The sequence below is a fragment of the Molothrus aeneus genome, chromosome 20, assembly GCF_037042795.1.
Source record: "Molothrus aeneus isolate 106 chromosome 20, BPBGC_Maene_1.0, whole genome shotgun sequence".
In the NCBI taxonomy this organism is placed as follows: Eukaryota; Metazoa; Chordata; class Aves; order Passeriformes; family Icteridae; genus Molothrus; species Molothrus aeneus.
Window position 1 is genome coordinate 6,792,989 of NC_089665.1, and position 15,922 is coordinate 6,808,910.

At 52.6% G+C, this 15,922-nt stretch overlaps 2 protein-coding genes and 2 non-coding genes across 4 annotated transcripts; all 4 read right to left on the reverse strand.

The window, feature by feature from the left end:
- Positions 1-293: 293 nt before the first annotated feature.
- Positions 294-6,476, reverse strand: TSR1 (TSR1 ribosome maturation factor). The gene is made up of 15 exons (XM_066563314.1): positions 6,371-6,476; positions 6,193-6,296; positions 5,672-5,888; positions 5,457-5,591; positions 4,667-5,097; positions 4,244-4,403; positions 3,797-3,954; positions 3,321-3,526; positions 2,748-2,910; positions 2,415-2,525; positions 1,817-1,949; positions 1,346-1,462; positions 938-1,078; positions 755-829; positions 294-658 (listed from the first exon to the last, which is right to left on the reverse strand). Exons 1-15 carry the CDS (start codon positions 6,474-6,476, stop codon positions 480-482), a joined length of 2,436 nt encoding a protein of 811 aa, XP_066419411.1. The 3' UTR covers positions 294-479.
- Positions 1,677-1,769, reverse strand: LOC136565279 (small nucleolar RNA SNORD91 family). The gene has a single exon (XR_010784839.1). It is a non-coding gene; the product is annotated as a small nucleolar RNA SNORD91 family (small nucleolar RNA).
- On the reverse strand, positions 3,170-3,260 carry LOC136565278 (small nucleolar RNA SNORD91 family). Its single transcript, XR_010784838.1, has one exon. It is a non-coding gene; the product is annotated as a small nucleolar RNA SNORD91 family (small nucleolar RNA).
- A 231-nt stretch (positions 6,477-6,707) lies between the features above and the next one.
- Positions 6,708-15,872, reverse strand: POLDIP2 (DNA polymerase delta interacting protein 2). The gene is made up of 11 exons (XM_066563714.1): positions 15,694-15,872; positions 15,241-15,322; positions 14,566-14,663; positions 13,703-13,799; positions 13,163-13,238; positions 12,464-12,571; positions 12,084-12,220; positions 11,095-11,121; positions 10,783-10,908; positions 10,299-10,378; positions 6,708-8,821 (listed from the first exon to the last, which is right to left on the reverse strand). Exons 1-11 carry the CDS (start codon positions 15,870-15,872, stop codon positions 8,707-8,709), a joined length of 1,125 nt encoding a protein of 374 aa, XP_066419811.1. The 3' UTR covers positions 6,708-8,706.
- Between the last annotated feature and the right edge of the window lie 50 nt (positions 15,873-15,922).

Below are 15,922 nucleotides of genomic sequence, written 5' to 3' on the forward strand. Positions count from 1 at the left end.
AGCTGGCATTGGTCTCTGTGGGGGGGGACTGGAAACAAAGCACTGCCTGTTCTCCCCTCCCCAGCTGCCTTGCCCTGCCCCAGGCCTCCAGAGAGCTGCACTCAGTCACCCTCCCCAGCTGCTACTTGGCTCTTCTTTCTCAGCAGCACAGGAACTGCCAGCAAACTCCTCCACACAGCAAAATCCCCCTCACCCCAGGTGGCTGGGCATGAGGGACTGAAACAATCCCAGTGGGGTCAGTGGACAAGGGGTGCTCACAGCCTCCTGGCCACCACCACGACAGAGGCACTTAGGCATTTTTGACATTTTCCATTAAAATAAATAGCTATAGCTGGTACCTGAGCAGCAGCTGGCGACGCAGCTGCCCCTGTACAGACCCCAGCAGTAACACGTCCAAGGCATCAGTGCTGTCCTCACAGTGCACGGGCCAAGAACAGCATCCAGGGAGCCAAGGCACAAACTCCAGCCATGCTGGAGACTCATTCCATCTCCACCTCCTGCTCTGGCAGTGCACTCTCACTCCTCACCCACGGCACAGGCTCTGGGACATGAGGGTCATAAGTCCATTTGGGAAAAACACGCTTGTAGAGGTTCAGCAGCACCGTGTCCTGGGACTTGAGCTGCCCATCAAAGTGGCACTTCATGTGCCCATGGGTCCCTAGGCAGAGGGCAGAAGAGGCCATTAGCAGTCTCTCAGGCACAGGAGGATCACACCATGCCAGCAACACAGAGATAAACACCAAATCAAACCTACCTAATGGCTCCTTGATGTGCCCTCTGCGTCCCCACTTTGTCCTCAGCTCCACGGGCTTGAACCACATCACATCCTCTGGAGATGGAAACACAAAAGGCAGGTAAGGAACAGGCTGTGCTGCACCAACATAAACACAGGGACAGAACTTCCAGAGCCTCTCCTCCCACCAGAGACCAGCTGTACCTCTGTTGAAGAACATGTATCGCACAACAGCCATCTTGGTGAAGATCTTGAAGGGGTGGCCACTGAGCACCAGGCGCTTGATGACGATCCTGTCAGGGTCCACGGAGAGCAGGGAGCCCGTGGCAATGAGGTCGTGCATTCCTGCCAGACAGAGTCACCATTTCACCAGGGCAGGTGCCTCCATCACCCCCCTTCCCCAGCACAAACACCTTCCCCAAAGGGCTGCAGGCCCAGAGCAACCCCACAGCAGGGACAATAAGTGACAACAGGGATGGAGAGAAGCTCATCTCAAACAGCAGGAAGGAAACAGCTTTTTCAAGTCATACTTTCTGGAGAGATGCACTTATAAGCAGGGTATGGGGACAGTTTGTTTCCCAGACATCACCTCCTCAGCATTTATTAACTCACCATTACTTCTCTGTTTGAAAAGCAGCACTGAGGCAGGAGGGAAAGTGATGGGAGCATAGACAGTCACCACCAGGGCAGCATCTGGGCGCAGGAAACGCTCCAGCTTGTGTTTATCAGCTAGGACAGAACAGAAATTATCAAGTTCAGGCCAGAGCCGCCCTCAGAGCTGTGAGAAACCCCAGAGCTCCTTGTTCCCTGTTCAACAAACACCCCATCTCTACTGGCACTGAGTATCTGGGAATGAAGGTGATCCTCTGGCATGGAACCTGGACCTTGCCTGGATCAGTGAACCACCTTTCCCAAGCCATTCTACTGCCCATGATTTAGTGCCTGCCCTGGAAGCCTCAGAGCCTAGGAGTGAGTCTTCACAAGAATCCTTCAGCCAGGTTCAGACACCACGGCTAAGACATCACAGGCTTCCTGCTCCAGAATTCCCAACCCCACTCCTGCTGTACCCAGTCCCTGACAAACCTGAGGTGTGCTGGGAGAACAGGGGGGATGCTCGGAAGCGCCTGAACCCGCAGTGGAAGATCAGCTCCTCCTTGGCCCTCACTGGCTCGCTGTTGCCCGGGTGCCGACGCACCAGGAAGTTCAACACGGACATCTGCAAGAGGCAGCACAGTCAGGGGCTGCTGGGCAGCAGAAAACAACAGGACATTGCAGCAGAGATGAATGTCCTGGAAAATGGGGTCCCAAAAGGTCACTGGTCACCAGTGCCAGGCTCAGACACTTTCTCCTAACCCCCCCTCCAGCAGTTTCTGCGTGCTCCGACCTGCTCTGAAACAGGAGCAATGTGGGGAGATTTCAGCCCAAACCCTCTGCAGCCAGACCCTCTGAAACAGGAGCAATGTGGGGAGATTTCAGCCCAAACCCTCTGCAGCCAGACCCTCTGAAACAGGAACAATCTGGGGACATTTCAGCCCAAACCCTCTGCAGCCAGACCCTCTGAAACAGGAACAATCTGGGGACATTTCAGCCCAAACCCTCTGCAGCCAGACCCTCCCCAGGCCATGCAGCCTGAAGGAACAGGGAGCTGCACATCCCTCCGAGGTATATCCCTTGTGTTCACCTTTTGTTCATGGGGAAGCAGTGAGAACAGAACCAGGGGTTTCCCCTCCTTGAAGCTCTCCATCACAGAGACAGGGACATTGCAGACATGAAGTGTAACGTACCAGCCCACCTGCCAAGACAGGAGCAGTTGTGAACACTTCTCTCAACAGAAAAAAAGTGTCAGAAGATGTGCCTGGATTAGGAAGGGAATCCAGGAGAAAACTGTCTGAACTTAGGGCTTCCTACTAAGAACCAGCTGGCCAAAAGATCCACCCAACCACCTCCCTGATAAGTCACTCCTACTGGGAGCAAAGGAACACAATAGGGAAAGGGATCAGCAAAAGGGAATTACCGAAGCTCCCTCAGTCTCCTCCTTCTCTATTTGCCTGAAGAGGTTCTTTCTGGTTCGGGAGAAGTCCTGGAACTGGAAGATCCTGGCATAATCCCTTGGAAGATTCTCTTTGGGGTCCCAAGGAGAAGTCCGGAAGCTTTTCAGCCCCCTGTACTTCTGGAACCTTGAAAACAGAGAGCAGGAAAGACAAATTACTTCACCAACTGAGGTGAATCCCATCCTTCACCACCAGCTGTGGTCTGTAGGGTCTCACATCCTCAAGGAGGACAAAGGGTGCAAAGCAAACATTAGCCCTCAGGAAAGATATCAGTGCAAAGAGACCTAAAACCAGCAACCAAATCCCCAAACAAGCTGTCCTTGCCTCAGGGCCATCCTCCTCTCTCTCCCAGGTCAGGACCCAGCCCTCCCTGCCAACCAGTGGTTGCAATGGAAGCCTCAGAGCCAAAAAGAGTCTTCACAAGAGTCCTTCAGCCAGGTTCAGACACCACGGCTAAGACATCACAGGCTTCCTCACCAAATGAAACAGAAAGGAACCTTCCAGCTCCTCTCCCAGCAAAGCATCCCATTTCTTACCTGACCCTGGCAGGCACATCCCGTGGGGTGTCCACCTCATCTGGAAACATCTCATCCATCCTCTCCTGCTTGTATCTCTCCAGCATCTGTTCATCCTCCTCCATCTTCTCGTCGTACTGCTCATCCCGCAGGCACTCGGGCATGGTCATGGTCTCACTCTCCTCCTCCCCAGCTTCCTCCTCCTCCTCCTCACTGCTCTCCCCCTCCTGGCACAGGGCAGCACAGAGCCTGTGAGCACACAGAGCAGTGCATGCAGCACTGGCACCCTGGGTGTGCTCACATTGTGGGATTTGGGACCCCAGCCCATCATTTTGGGGTCTAACAGGCCAAAGAAGGAATGTGATACATGCAGGGATTTAACAGTGGAAATCCAGGCAAGTCCTGGCTCTGCACCATGCCCTTGCATAGGACAGAATCTTCCTAGAACATGCAATAATGGCCTGGAGATCACCTGTACTATCAGCCCTTGGAGGTACCTGAGAAACTGCCTCTTCCATCAGATCATCATCCATGTCGTCATCTTCATCATCATCTTTCTCACTGCCTTCTTCTCCATCATCCACAATCCAGGCAGCCTGGTACTTGGATGTGCCTTTGGGGACCTTCACCACCCTCCTGTTTGCCTTCAGAGAATCTGTAGGATTCCCACCAGGGGTTAGTACAGGAACAGTTCTCCTTCCCCTCAGCAACACTTGCACCAGAATAGCCAAAACCAGATCTAGACCAGAATTGCTTTTTTTGCAGCACAGAATTTGTAAGGACGGCCAAAACCTGCTAACTTGCCAGGCAAACCACCTGATGGGACTGGGGATGGAAGTCACCCCAACTAAGATGTTTCTTCACAGCCACCCTGGTGACAGAAGTTTCTAACAACCCTCCTAAGAGGGACAAGGAAGAAATACAGAACTATTGCTTCTGCTCACCCTCTGCTTCCTGCAGCTCTTCTTCAGTGGGCCATGTCTGCTCCCCTTCCATGGGATCAGGAACCACTTCTGACTGCAGAGACTCCTGCTTGCTTGGATCTGCCTTCATCAGCACCTTGACATCTTCCTCCATCTCAACAGCACCATTTCCAGAGTCATCCTGAAGGACAAGAGCAAAGCTCCTAGATCTGAGCACACCCAACTGAAGCTTGCAGTCAGTCTCAGGTGAAACTCCCTTCATGATGTTGTGACATAACTTTCATTACACACTGCAGGCACAGAACCTCAGCCCAGCACCAGAGCACAGACAAAACTCCCTTTCCCCTCTCCTCACCCACATATTTCCCACAGGTGTATTTTCCCCAATGAAATTTTAGAAACCTTGTGTTCTAAAAGGACTGACAAAGTTCTCACCCCACACACCTGAACCTCCATGTCCTGCTGACTCCTCTTCTGTCCTTTAACCACGCGTGGGTTCAAAGAGAGCGGGTCAGGGGGAGCATCCACCTGGCTCAGCTGGAAGTCCCCGTGCCCCACAATGTGCACCAGGCTGTTCACGTTGAGGGTTTGTCCCCGGACAAAGCCAGACACCTTCAGAGTCCCCACCAGGTCACTGTCCTGGCTGGGCACAAACTCAGCAGCACGGGCAAGCAGGTGAGCGCGGCGGGCACGAAAAGCCAGGTGCCTCTGCTTCTGGGAGCTCAGGTGCCTCAGGAGCAGCGAGGATTCCTGCTCTGTGTTCAGTGGGAACAGCTTGGCCTCAGGAAAACGCTTCTCAATGCACTTGGAGAGTTTCTTCCTGGCATCTATCCTCTTCTTAGGGGGCAGGTCAGTGCCTCCTGGGACAGCCAGAGCTGGCGAGCAGAAAACAGAGCTTGGATCAGATCCTAAACTTTCTGCTGTTCTTTTTACCAAACACAGGCAAATATTTGGATGTCAGCAGCCCAAATGGCCAGATTTGCACCACAAGGTACAAAGGGAGTTTCACTGGTTTCAGTGGTGCCCAACAGGACAGGGAGCAATGGCCATAATCTGAAATGAAAGAACTTCCACCTCAACATAAGAAAAATATTATTTTCACTGAAGGTGGCAGAGCCCTGAAGTTTAATTACAGTGACACTCAATCTCCATTAAGGTGACAGAGCCCTGAAATTTAATTATTGTGACACTCAATCTCCATGAAGCATCCCCAGAAACCAAAAACATTTCTCACCATAACTGGGCAGCCCCTGTGCGAAGAGGCAGGAGAGGCAGTGCTCCCCTTCACTGTCCCAGCCATCCACAGGGTCCAGGATGAATAGCAGGGAGTCAGCAACCTTGGCAAGGTCTAAAACAGCGTGGAGATCCCCTGCACCCAAAACACTTCTATTAGTGGGGCTGCCAGAGGCACCAGAACCAAGAACCTAACCCACAGCGGCACCTCCTCACCTGCCTGGGCTGTGACAAAGCGCCAGCGCTGCTTGAGCCGGGGGCAGAGCAGGGCAAAGCCGCCAGCTCCGCCCTCATCTGCACGGACAACGGCCGAGTCCTGGCTCTGCAGCAGCCGCAGCGAGTCCTGGGCCGCAGCCCTGCTGTGCAGCAGCACCACAACCACGAGGTGCGGGGGCCCGTCCCTGCTGCCGAGGCTGCGCTTCTCCGCCAGCACCTGCGGGCACACGGGCAGGGCTTGAATGCCAACCCGAGCGCGGCTCCTCTCCCGCCCCCGGACCAGGCCAGGCTACCCCACGCCGCAGCCCGACCGCACCCGGTCCGTTCCGCAATGCTCCGTTTGATCCAAACCCAACCGGGCCCGGCACCCGCTCGCTCCCCCGCAAAGTCCCAAACCGGGCCGGCCGCACCGCCTACATCCGGACCCCCCGGCCCCAATTCAAGCCCCCTCCGGTAGAGACTCGAACCGAGCCGTTTCCCGCTCCCCCGCAACAACCGGCCCGGTTCCCCCGGTGCCTCACCGCCTCCTTGCGCTGCCGGCGGAGCTGCAGCGCCTGATGCCGCCGGTCCACCCTGTTCAGATCGCGGAGCCGCCGGCGGGGCTGGGCCTTGACGGGGACGCGGCCTGGGGAGGGGAAGAGAACGGTCAGGGCTGGCCGATGGCAGCGGGGAACCCGCGGGGAGCCCGTCCCGCCTCACCTCCAGCGCGGCGCTGCGAGGAGCCGCTGTGCTTGCCGCCCTTGTGCGCCTTGTTCTGCTGCTTGAGCGGCCCGGGCCGGTGCGCGCCCGCCGCCGCCATCACCATGCTGCCGCCTCGCCGCCACCGCCTCGGCGCGCTCGCCTCGCGTCACTTCCGGCGCGACGGGGACTGCGGGGACCCACGTGGGCACCGCGAGGGACGGGACCGGGACCGAGCCCCGGGAAAGGAACCCCGGGAAAGGGAAAGGAGACCCAGGAAAGGAACGCCGGGGCGGGGAGGGAAGAGCAGCAGGGCTTATGGCCGTAGCTGGGCAATGAGAGGCGGGAGGCAGAGGCGTTCGTTCAGCGCTTTATTGGTTGGTTCTTTGTACAGGTATTTACACCGAGAGGGGGACGGGGCTCGGCCGCGCTCCGGAGGGATGAAGCGGTTGGGGAAAGGCCCTGCCGAGCCTCTGGCGTCGCGCCCAGGCGCCAGGACAGGACGGCAAAGCCTGCTGGAGTGGAAACATTCCTGCGGTGCCCCGGTGTGTTACCGCGGTGACCTCGGTCTCGCCAATGATTATCCAGGCAGGAATGTCCGTTCCTGCCTCAGCCCCGATGGGACATCACCCCAAAGCCCAGCAGAGCCTGCCCCGGGATCACTCCATCCCTTCGGGGTGGAGCAGCGGGGTTAAACATTCACAAGGGTGTTGCAATCGCCAGGAAAGCTGAGGTAACTCGAGGGAGGGGCAGGGCAGCTGCATGGGAAGGGAAAAGCAGGTTCCTACAGGCTCCTGCTGCCTCTGGACTCGAGGCGTCTTCCCACCTCCTCCTCCTGAGAGGAAATCAGCATGACAGCAGCAATGTGGGGTTGTCAGCTGTGATTGGTCTTTAGGGATCCTTTTCTACCCCTAAAAGCAGGCTGGCTGTTTGAACCTTTGAAAGTCTAAATTTGAGCACGGACTACCTGAGAGGAAGGAAGACACAAAACTGAAGAGACTGGTGACAGATAAACGCTGCAGCGATTGAGTCTCTCTAAACAGAATCGACTGCCTGATGGGACAGCATCAGAGTCTTCCCCCATGGCTGTTTGCTCACAGCTCTGCCCTCCAGAGCCAAAGGCAAACAGGCTGCTCAGAGGGGGTTCCAGGGAAGAGGGAATAACTGGGATACTTCTAAATCAAGGAAAACACCCTGTGAGTTAGTTACACCTTGTCATTTATGCAAGACTAGGAAAGGAGGAAGGTTGGAAACTTTCTAGGGTTATCACAAGGCCAAGTACTCCTGCCTCAAGAGTGATGCAGAAGTCTGGATACCCAGAGGCAGCCAGAAGGGTCCCACACCACGGGGGCTGATGATCTTTGCAATCCTCAGAGCTGCTCTGGCTTTCCCATACATCCATACATTGTCATCTTACAGGGATTTCACAGTCCTGCAGGGCCCTCCAGACACATGCCACCAAAAAAATCACAGCCTGCCAAGCAGAGCAAGCAGGAGCAGAAAGCCAAGTACTGCCTCACAGCATTCCAGGTGAAAACAAGCAGGAACCACCAAGAAAATATGGATGCAGCCACAGTGTAAGCAGGGGAGCTGCTGAGACGGAAATCCCTGCAGCAAAGCCCTGGCAGGGGGAAGGCTTCCCTCAGCTCTCCTGTGCCATCACAGCACAGAGCCTGGTGCTCTGCACGCACAGGACACTGTGACAGCACCATATGTCACCCACCTCATCCCCTCTGCACCCTCTTCTCCAAAAAGAACAGGCTTTGTATCACAGCACAAAGCCCAGACAAGCTGTGCCATGAGTGCAGCTCACAGGCTGCTCCAACCCTGGCTGAATCCCAAAAAGGAGCTGCACTGCAGGAAAGCTGAGCTCACATTCCTGTTCCCTAAAGGAGGAGCAGCTGCTTCTGAAGCAGCAAGAACTCTGGGGGAGCAACAAGCTGGGACAGGCTGGATGCAAAGCCATGGCCTTGGCTTAGGAAGGAAGACTGGTTGCAACTGGAAGGGCCAGTTTATTAGAGAAACCTCACATTGCAGAGAAGTCACAACACATTGGAAAGGGTCCAGGCCTGCTGAGGGGGGCCAGTCTTCTGCAGCAGCACAGATCTACATCCCCCAGCCCCAAAAACCCAGCAGGTGTCACAGAGGGAAAGGGTTACCTGGAACACAGCTTATGTTTTACAAGCAGCCTGAGAGAAGAGCCAGTAGTAAAGTTCCAAAAAAAGCCTCCCTGGCAGACAATAGTTAAAACAAAAATGGTTTAAAATGTTTAAAAGCTCCGTGTTCTTGGCTGCAGCATAAAGGGGAGGCAAAGGTCTACAACACACACAGGCCTCCGTGGCTCTGGGCACTCTGATCTACCAGTGAAGGCCGGAGGGAGGGGTCTTCTCATCTTTGTTGCTTTCCAGGGAAAAGGGTGGGATTCGGACATCAAAGTGGGAGCCATCAGGCCTCTCAAATCGAAAAGTGCCCCTGCAAAAATAATGGCAGAGGTCACACTGAGGCCAGGGCCAAACACACCTAGGAAGCATCAGCAAAAAGGTAAGACCTGAGCTCTTCAACATCCTGGGGATGCATCTGCAAGGCTGGTCCAGCAGCAAGGACATGGGCTCAGCTGGAAACATAACTCATTGATGGAGGACTCCTGGGCAGTTCTACAGCACATCCCTGACACATTTCCTGCACAAAGCTGTGATGATTGCAGCCCACAGGAGTCAAGCACCCTCCATGCACCTGCAGTGGTGTTTACCCAACTCCTACTCCCCAGGACACAGAGCCATCTGAGCTATTTTTACAGACTGGTTACACGTAAATTCAGATTTGTGTTTCTTGGCAGGAGCTCCACTGGTTGTCTATGGCATTAAGAAATCTCATCACAGATGTAATTTGGAACAGCTTCAACTTTGCATTTCAGAGCTGAACCTGCCTGTCCTGGTACAACCATTTGTTTACTGCTCTGAACTACAGACAGTTGTACTGCAGAACACAACATGGGCAAGAGGGCCGTGGAGATAAATTAACAGGTTCTCAGGACAGAGAGGACACAACTGAACACCAGAAGTCAAGCTGAGCAGCTTCTGAGCTGCAGAACCTTTGTCTCTGTCTTCAGGATGTATGCAGAGAGGGAAAAACTCCTAGACCATCTGGTTTTATTCCCCAGGGCATCCATTCAGGCAATTCAAAACACTTCACATGGCAAACAAGGTACACCCTATATGCAAAAAGCTGCTCTCCTGCTTTTCCCAACTCAAATGCAACCTAACTTTTGAAAGAGATTTCCTTAAAAAAATGCAGAAGGACCTGTCATACAGAAGGCAAGAGGTGGCTGTGCAATCCTTGTCCACACAGAGGTGGCACTAAATGTGCTAACCCAGCCAAAAGGCAAATAAAGAGAAGCTACTTTAACCCCAAGGCACAGGAAAAGAACAACTGAGCTGGGCATTTCCCTCCCTGCACTTACAGGAGAAGAAACTTAAACACCAGTTAGACTGAAGTCCTTGCTTGGTTTAAACTGGGAAAACCCTGCATGTCAATTCCTGACACAGAAGTGCATGGAGATGGAGTTTAAGCCCAATCCTCTCAGAAAGGAGATAGCAGAGGACACATCCCTGCTGCTGAGAAAATCACCAGCACAAGGCCTTGGCTCTTGCACCAAGGACAAAAGGAATAACTGCTTCATGTCTTTAAATCCAGTCTAGCACAACCCACAGCAAGAGGAAAAATGATCCCAGAACCCCTCCTGGTGCAGAGAACCAATGCATCATCTTATCACTAACTAGGATACAGCTAGAGAGAAGCTCATCAGATTTTAGCTACCAACTATGCCCTGTCCTCTCTACTTCCACCCAGCTTTCAGCCACAACCCCAGGCTGCAAGCTGCACCCCAGCTCACTGCTGGGGGGTCCTACACCCAAAACACTGCTGCAGCAATTAGGGCTTCTTTTCTTACCACATGTGACCACTGGATGCCTGCAGGGAGACGTGGCTGCTGTACTGAAATGCTGGCTGTTCTTTGGACAAAACTGGCTCCTGAGAAAACAAGAGACCACTGGGCATCAGCAATTCTACCACAAATAGGCACCAACAGGAAATTTATATAGCATGAAACAAAATCAAACAGAAACCTACACCCCAGCATTTCTCTCAATTACACAGCAAACAATTTGTCCACTGAGTAGCACCAGAATCCTGTTATTATTCCAGTTTTCCAACCACCAGTCATTTAGGATCACTCTCTAATACTCAGTGTGAAGTTTCAACTCACCCAGACAAACAACAGATGAAAAGCTCACGTGACTTTTTTCACTGCCAGCTTCCCACTCCATCTATTTCAAGTGCCCACTAAGCAATTTACTGGCAAATCCACACAACCAAGTGAGAGAACTCCAGCAAAGGGCCATGTTTCCCAAAAATAAAGGCTGGATGGTACCTACCCTTCCTACAACCCCACGGCCCCGGACTGTCTCCAAGGTGCCAGACAAGCTGAATATCCTCCAGTGCCGTTCTCTCAGCTGCACCACCTCACTGTCCAGGTTCTCCAGGCGAATGCAGTAGCGCCACTGAGCAGAAGAAAGGCTCTTATCAAGAGCTGGAATCAGCTGCAAGCTGTTGATAACCTACAGCTGGTACTGGGGAAACAGTTGCCAGGCAAAGGCTACTCTCCCTCAGAGCTTATCACACTGCAGTGATGCCACAGCAAATTAACTCCTTCCCTTTAGCTGCTCCTTGATACAAAAGGCACTTACCCAGTAGACGTGGGAATTCTGGGCTTCCTGTCAAGAGAAACAAAAGACTTTAGCAGCTGCCCTTGGACGTGTGGTGCCAAAAACCTCTTCAGCTGTCACCACAGCACCAGCACAGGGGCTCTCACTCCATGCCAGGGTGACGCAGACAACTCACATGAGCACAGACAGCTGCTCTCTGAGGCCTTCCATCAGCAGAGCCTGGCACTGCCTCTGCTCTAAACTAATCATGACGTGGGAGATCTGCAAGGAGCTCGTGACAACCCCCAGGGTTCATCTCCTTGTTAATTATGCACTTTCTACAGATCTAAAAACACCCCTTTCCTTGCCTTTGGGCACCTGTTTTTCTGACAAACATCTGCTGCACTCCACAAAAGCTGCAAATGCACACCAAAACGTGCACTTGCCACAGCTCAGGCTCCCCAACAGCCGTGCTCAGAAATCACAAACTGCTGTGGGAATTCCCAGCTCTCCCACTCAGGAGTCTGTTTGGGCTGCATTATTTTGGATGGTCCACGTGAAGTTCTGTGCTATAAAGAGCACATGGTTATCAGCTAAATCCAGAAGGCTTTAGCCAAACCCTCTAAGCCAAACTAGAGGCAGGAAATGGGCAGGGAGCTGCAGCCCATCACTGGGCAGGGTAACAGACGTGGCTGTTGTTACAGAGCAGATGGCCCCAGCCTCACCTCACGTGACTGAGGCACTAACAGGACCAATTCAAAAGTCTTCCCAAATGTCTTGCTAGCACTGTTGTGCAGAACATTACAGGTTATTTCTCATCCTACTGATAACCAGCTAAAGCCAATATGCAGGAGATGTTCTCCAAAAATATAACACAAAACAGTTTCATGTTTATACCCATGAGAACAAAATAGCAACTGTGGTTAAATGTCACTTCTCCAGTAAGCAGAAGGTGCCTTCAGGCAGCAAACCAGTCTTACAAAAACAAGCCAGTGAAACAAATGGCAGAATTACCAGAGCAGCACGCTTACCCTCATGCCCATGTAGAAGGGGATAACAGTGACACGGATGTTCTCCGTGGTTTCTCGGTGCACATCCGAGAGCTCCAGCCAGGGGTGGTTCTTCTCCTGCCACGCACACAGAGTGTCCCTTGCTACAAAAGGTGGGACTGTGGGGAGGGAAAGGGGAGAGGAAACGCTGTAGCTGGAGTGCTCTCCCCTCAACACAACTCCTTTCACGTGGTTTAAAAAAAATATATTCAAGGGCAGCTTTACTGTAACAAACCCCAAGCCAGAAATGATTTTCGTACCATATCCAAGATGATGGGGTTTGGGTATTTTTTATAGAGCACTGGGTATTTTTATAGAGCACTATCTGACTCTGGAGAATTCCCTGTGCAGCCAGAATTTACCTTTTGTTTGGTCGTACATGAGGAACCTCTCAAAGAGCTCATGCTGGATGGGCACTTGATCAGTGGAGCTGTAGGGAAGGATGTCTTCATGGCTTACATAGTCTAAACCTGAAAAAGAAACCCCAAAAGCTATGGAACTTCCCCAGCAGAGAGTAGCACAGAAGTCTCCTGGCAGAAAAATTGATCACACTGGTGAGAAAAAAGGACTTTGGCAGCAGAAGTCAAAGCTAATATCACAACTGCAATGAAGAATGGGGGGATGTGCCAGGAATAACTCTTGGCAGTGTTCTCCTGTGAGATTTTTCATGGAGTGACTCCTCTGATAAACACACACTGGCCTGCAAAGTGCCTGCACTGCCCCAAAAGCACTCTGGGCAGGAAATGCCCAGGACAGGAATAAATCCACCTGACCACAAAGCAGAACAGCCCATATACAACTTGGTATGGGATCTGTGCCTCAAGAGCTCAAATCAGACATGGCTGTGTGTGATCAAAGAGGGCCCAACTTGCAGCGACCCAAAGGGCCTCCTGTACTTTAGTCACTCTGTTGTGTCCAGCACAGCCCTAAGCTATGGACAGATCCACTACAGAATGTCCTTCCAAGGCAGGAATTGCTGCTTCACTGGCAGGGGCTGACCACTGATACCTTTTCTGACCTCACCTCACAAGGAGCAGAGGCTGCAGGAGGATTTCACTCACCTGGGATGGCATAGAGGGCTCTGCTGTCATCATGATTTGCCAGGAACGTCACTGCCTCTGTCTGTGATCTCTGGGACTGAGAAACAGGGAGCTTTATGTCTTTGTGTGCATTGCTGCAGGACAGTTTCCAGTCATATTTCAGCTCATCAGTGTGTTTTATAAAGCACATAATGTTTATTTCATTTAACCAATTCACCTCAGAATTCTCTCAATTTCATTCCTCTGGACTAACTCCCCACTCAGACAAGTGAGAAGCATTTTCAGTGCTTCTCACTCCTAATGACCTGTGTGCAACAGTGTGGGAACAGCACCAGGAAGAGGAAAGGAGGTTGGAAAGGGGAAACATGATCCAGAAAACAGTTGTATGACATTCCAGATGATCTCTCTCAGGGAAAACATGCCTTGGAGAACAAATGTATCCAAAAATCCTAACCAATCCAGTTAGCCACCAAACCAATTTTCCTTCAGTGCCTGTCCCTTCGAACCACTCATGCAGGAGAAGATACTCAAGTTTCAATACCAACATTACTCATTACTTACTATATGTGGACAATCCCGGGCATCTATTAACACCTGGTAGTAAGTATGTGTTTTACCCTTGACCTCTTTGGAACCATGGCCTGCCACATTCTCGCTCCTAAAGAGAAAAGCAAAGCTCTGAGCTCAAGCCCAGGATGGCAGCAAATTCTTGTTACCAGGACCAAGCACTTATAAACTTTTTTTTTTTTTTTTTAAAGCCACATTTTGCAGCCTGTAATCATCTGGCTGCACCCAAACCAAAGCCCCACGAGCCACCCACACAATGACAGACGAGCTGAGATGACCACCAGTGGTGTCTGACACAGCTCCAACAGCTCAGAGGTTTTTCCTGCTCAGTGCAGGCTGCTCTCTGGGGTGGATATTCCTACTGCCTTCTGATTTTCTCTCTGATCCTCACTCCTTCCCAGCACAACTCATCACAGGCCAGGGGAAACACAGGTGCAAGAGGGGAGAGAACTGAACAGCAATTCAAGAAGGATGAGCTTGGTTTAGTGGGCTGAAGTTGAGGAGGAAGCTGACAAACCCAACTCACTGGCAACCTACAATAGCCTCCAAATGGTAACACAGGAGCACGGATCTAACTCAAAAAGGGTCTTTTTGTATAATACAAAATACCATTAGCATAATTTTAAATTGATTTTTATTTCCTCCATACACACACTGTCATCCTTCATACTTCCATCATGTCTCTAATTAATAATACTTCATTATTAAGTATTGAGTATCTCTCTAATGACCTCTCCTAGTTTACACTCATGCAAACAAACCCATGGCAGTGCCCCACCTTAAAAACACTTTTTTACCCCAAAAAGGTAATTCACTACAAAATGCAAATCTACCAGTCCAAATTCTCAAATCCTTACTTTTCTGTGACAGGAGAAGCCACATCCCGATCATAAAGCCTGGCTTGCCAGGGAAACAGGACTATTCCTCGATAGCCAAACACACTGTGAAGGAAGAGCTGGAAGGAACAAATAATTGCAGCTCAATTATTTTAAAAATCTGTTATCTGGGGTAAAACTACAAACATTTGCAAAAAGTTTAATGTGTGGGATGGGGATACAGGGAGAATCACCCCTGTGATGGCCCAGAGCACCAAGAGAGATTGGGATGGGAGAAGAAATCCATGTCATCTCCATCCCATAAAAGGGAAGGATTAAATGAGTAATGCAGTAACAGAGCAGCAGAAAGGAGAGACTGCTCACAAACAGATCTGAGAGTCTTCAGGACAGGAATTACAAGTTTAGTTCTTATTTCTCAAATTCACTGATTGTCTCTTTGGATCCTTGAGGGAGAAAACCCCAAAGCAAGACAGTGGAGCAAACGCCATTGTACAACAGTTGTGTTGTGCTGCAGATTCTTATCAAGCTGCTATTGTCAGATGACTGACAAACTGCAGACACGGCACAGACAAGGAGCACCGAGCTGTGAAACTCCCGGCCTTCTGCTGATGACTTTTCCTTACAGGAAATCCCCCAGCTGCCCAATCCCTATGGCAGGAGCCCGCAGGGTCAGCAGTGTCCCCCAGAACCCCTTACCTGGCCTGTCTCGTATTTCCCGTGCTGCTTCGGGGCCTCAAACACCCCCACGGTCTCCAGCACTTTGCCCTCGGGACGGTTCCTGGGAGCAGAGAGGCAGCTTGGAGGGTTTGCAGGGGCTGCAGCAGCGCCCAGCCCAGGGGGACACTGCTCCCCACCTTGTGTGTCCGTCGGGCACCCCACAAGAGCCCCGCTATGCACTGAGCAGCCCAGTCCCTCCCCTGCCCTCCACCCTTTGCCGGTGTCCCCTCTCCCCACTGCCCCGGACACCCTCACCCAGCTGTCCCTTTAGCCCAATCCCCTCCTCTCCCATATATCAACCCTGACAGCCCCCAGCTCTTTCAGTCTTCCCCCAGTGACTCAACAGACCCCAACTCTCCTCACCCTCAATCAGCCCCTCACCGCCTGTCCCCCCGAACCCCCTGCCCTCACCCAACCCCTCACAGGCCTCACCGCGACGAGAGGTGCCGCCTCGGCGGCAGCAGCAACGGCGGCAGCGCCGCCACTGCCCCCCCGGTGCCCAGAGCCCTCAGGTGGCGGGCGGGGGGCGGCTCCCAGAGCGGGGGCGGCCCGCGGGCCCGGGCCCGGCCCAGCGCCGCCGCCACGTACCGCCGCGCCGCGCCGCCCGACATCCCACCGCCCGCGGCCCACAGTGCCCCGCGCCGCCCGCCCCGCCCGCCCG

Coding starts and splice junctions, on each gene's coding strand:
- TSR1 (XM_066563314.1), bottom strand. CDS start 6,476: ATGGTGATGGCGGCGGCGGGCGCGCACCGGCCCGGGCCGCTCAAGCAG. Junction 4,404..4,666: donor AGCAGGACATGGAGGTTCAG/GTGTGTGGGGTG, acceptor CTTGTCCTTCAG/GATGACTCTGGAAATGGTGC. Junction 1,463..1,816: donor GTTCTCCCAGCACACCTCAG/GTTTGTCAGGGA, acceptor GTTCTGTCCTAG/CTGATAAACACAAGCTGGAG.
- POLDIP2 (XM_066563714.1), bottom strand. CDS start 15,872: ATGTCGGGCGGCGCGGCGCGGCGGTACGTGGCGGCGGCGCTGGGCCGG. Junction 14,664..15,240: donor GGAAATACGAGACAGGCCAG/GTAAGGGGTTCT, acceptor TGTTCCTTCCAG/CTCTTCCTTCACAGTGTGTT. Junction 13,239..13,702: donor CCCGGGATTGTCCACATATA/GTAAGTAATGAG, acceptor CCTGTTTCTCAG/TCCCAGAGATCACAGACAGA.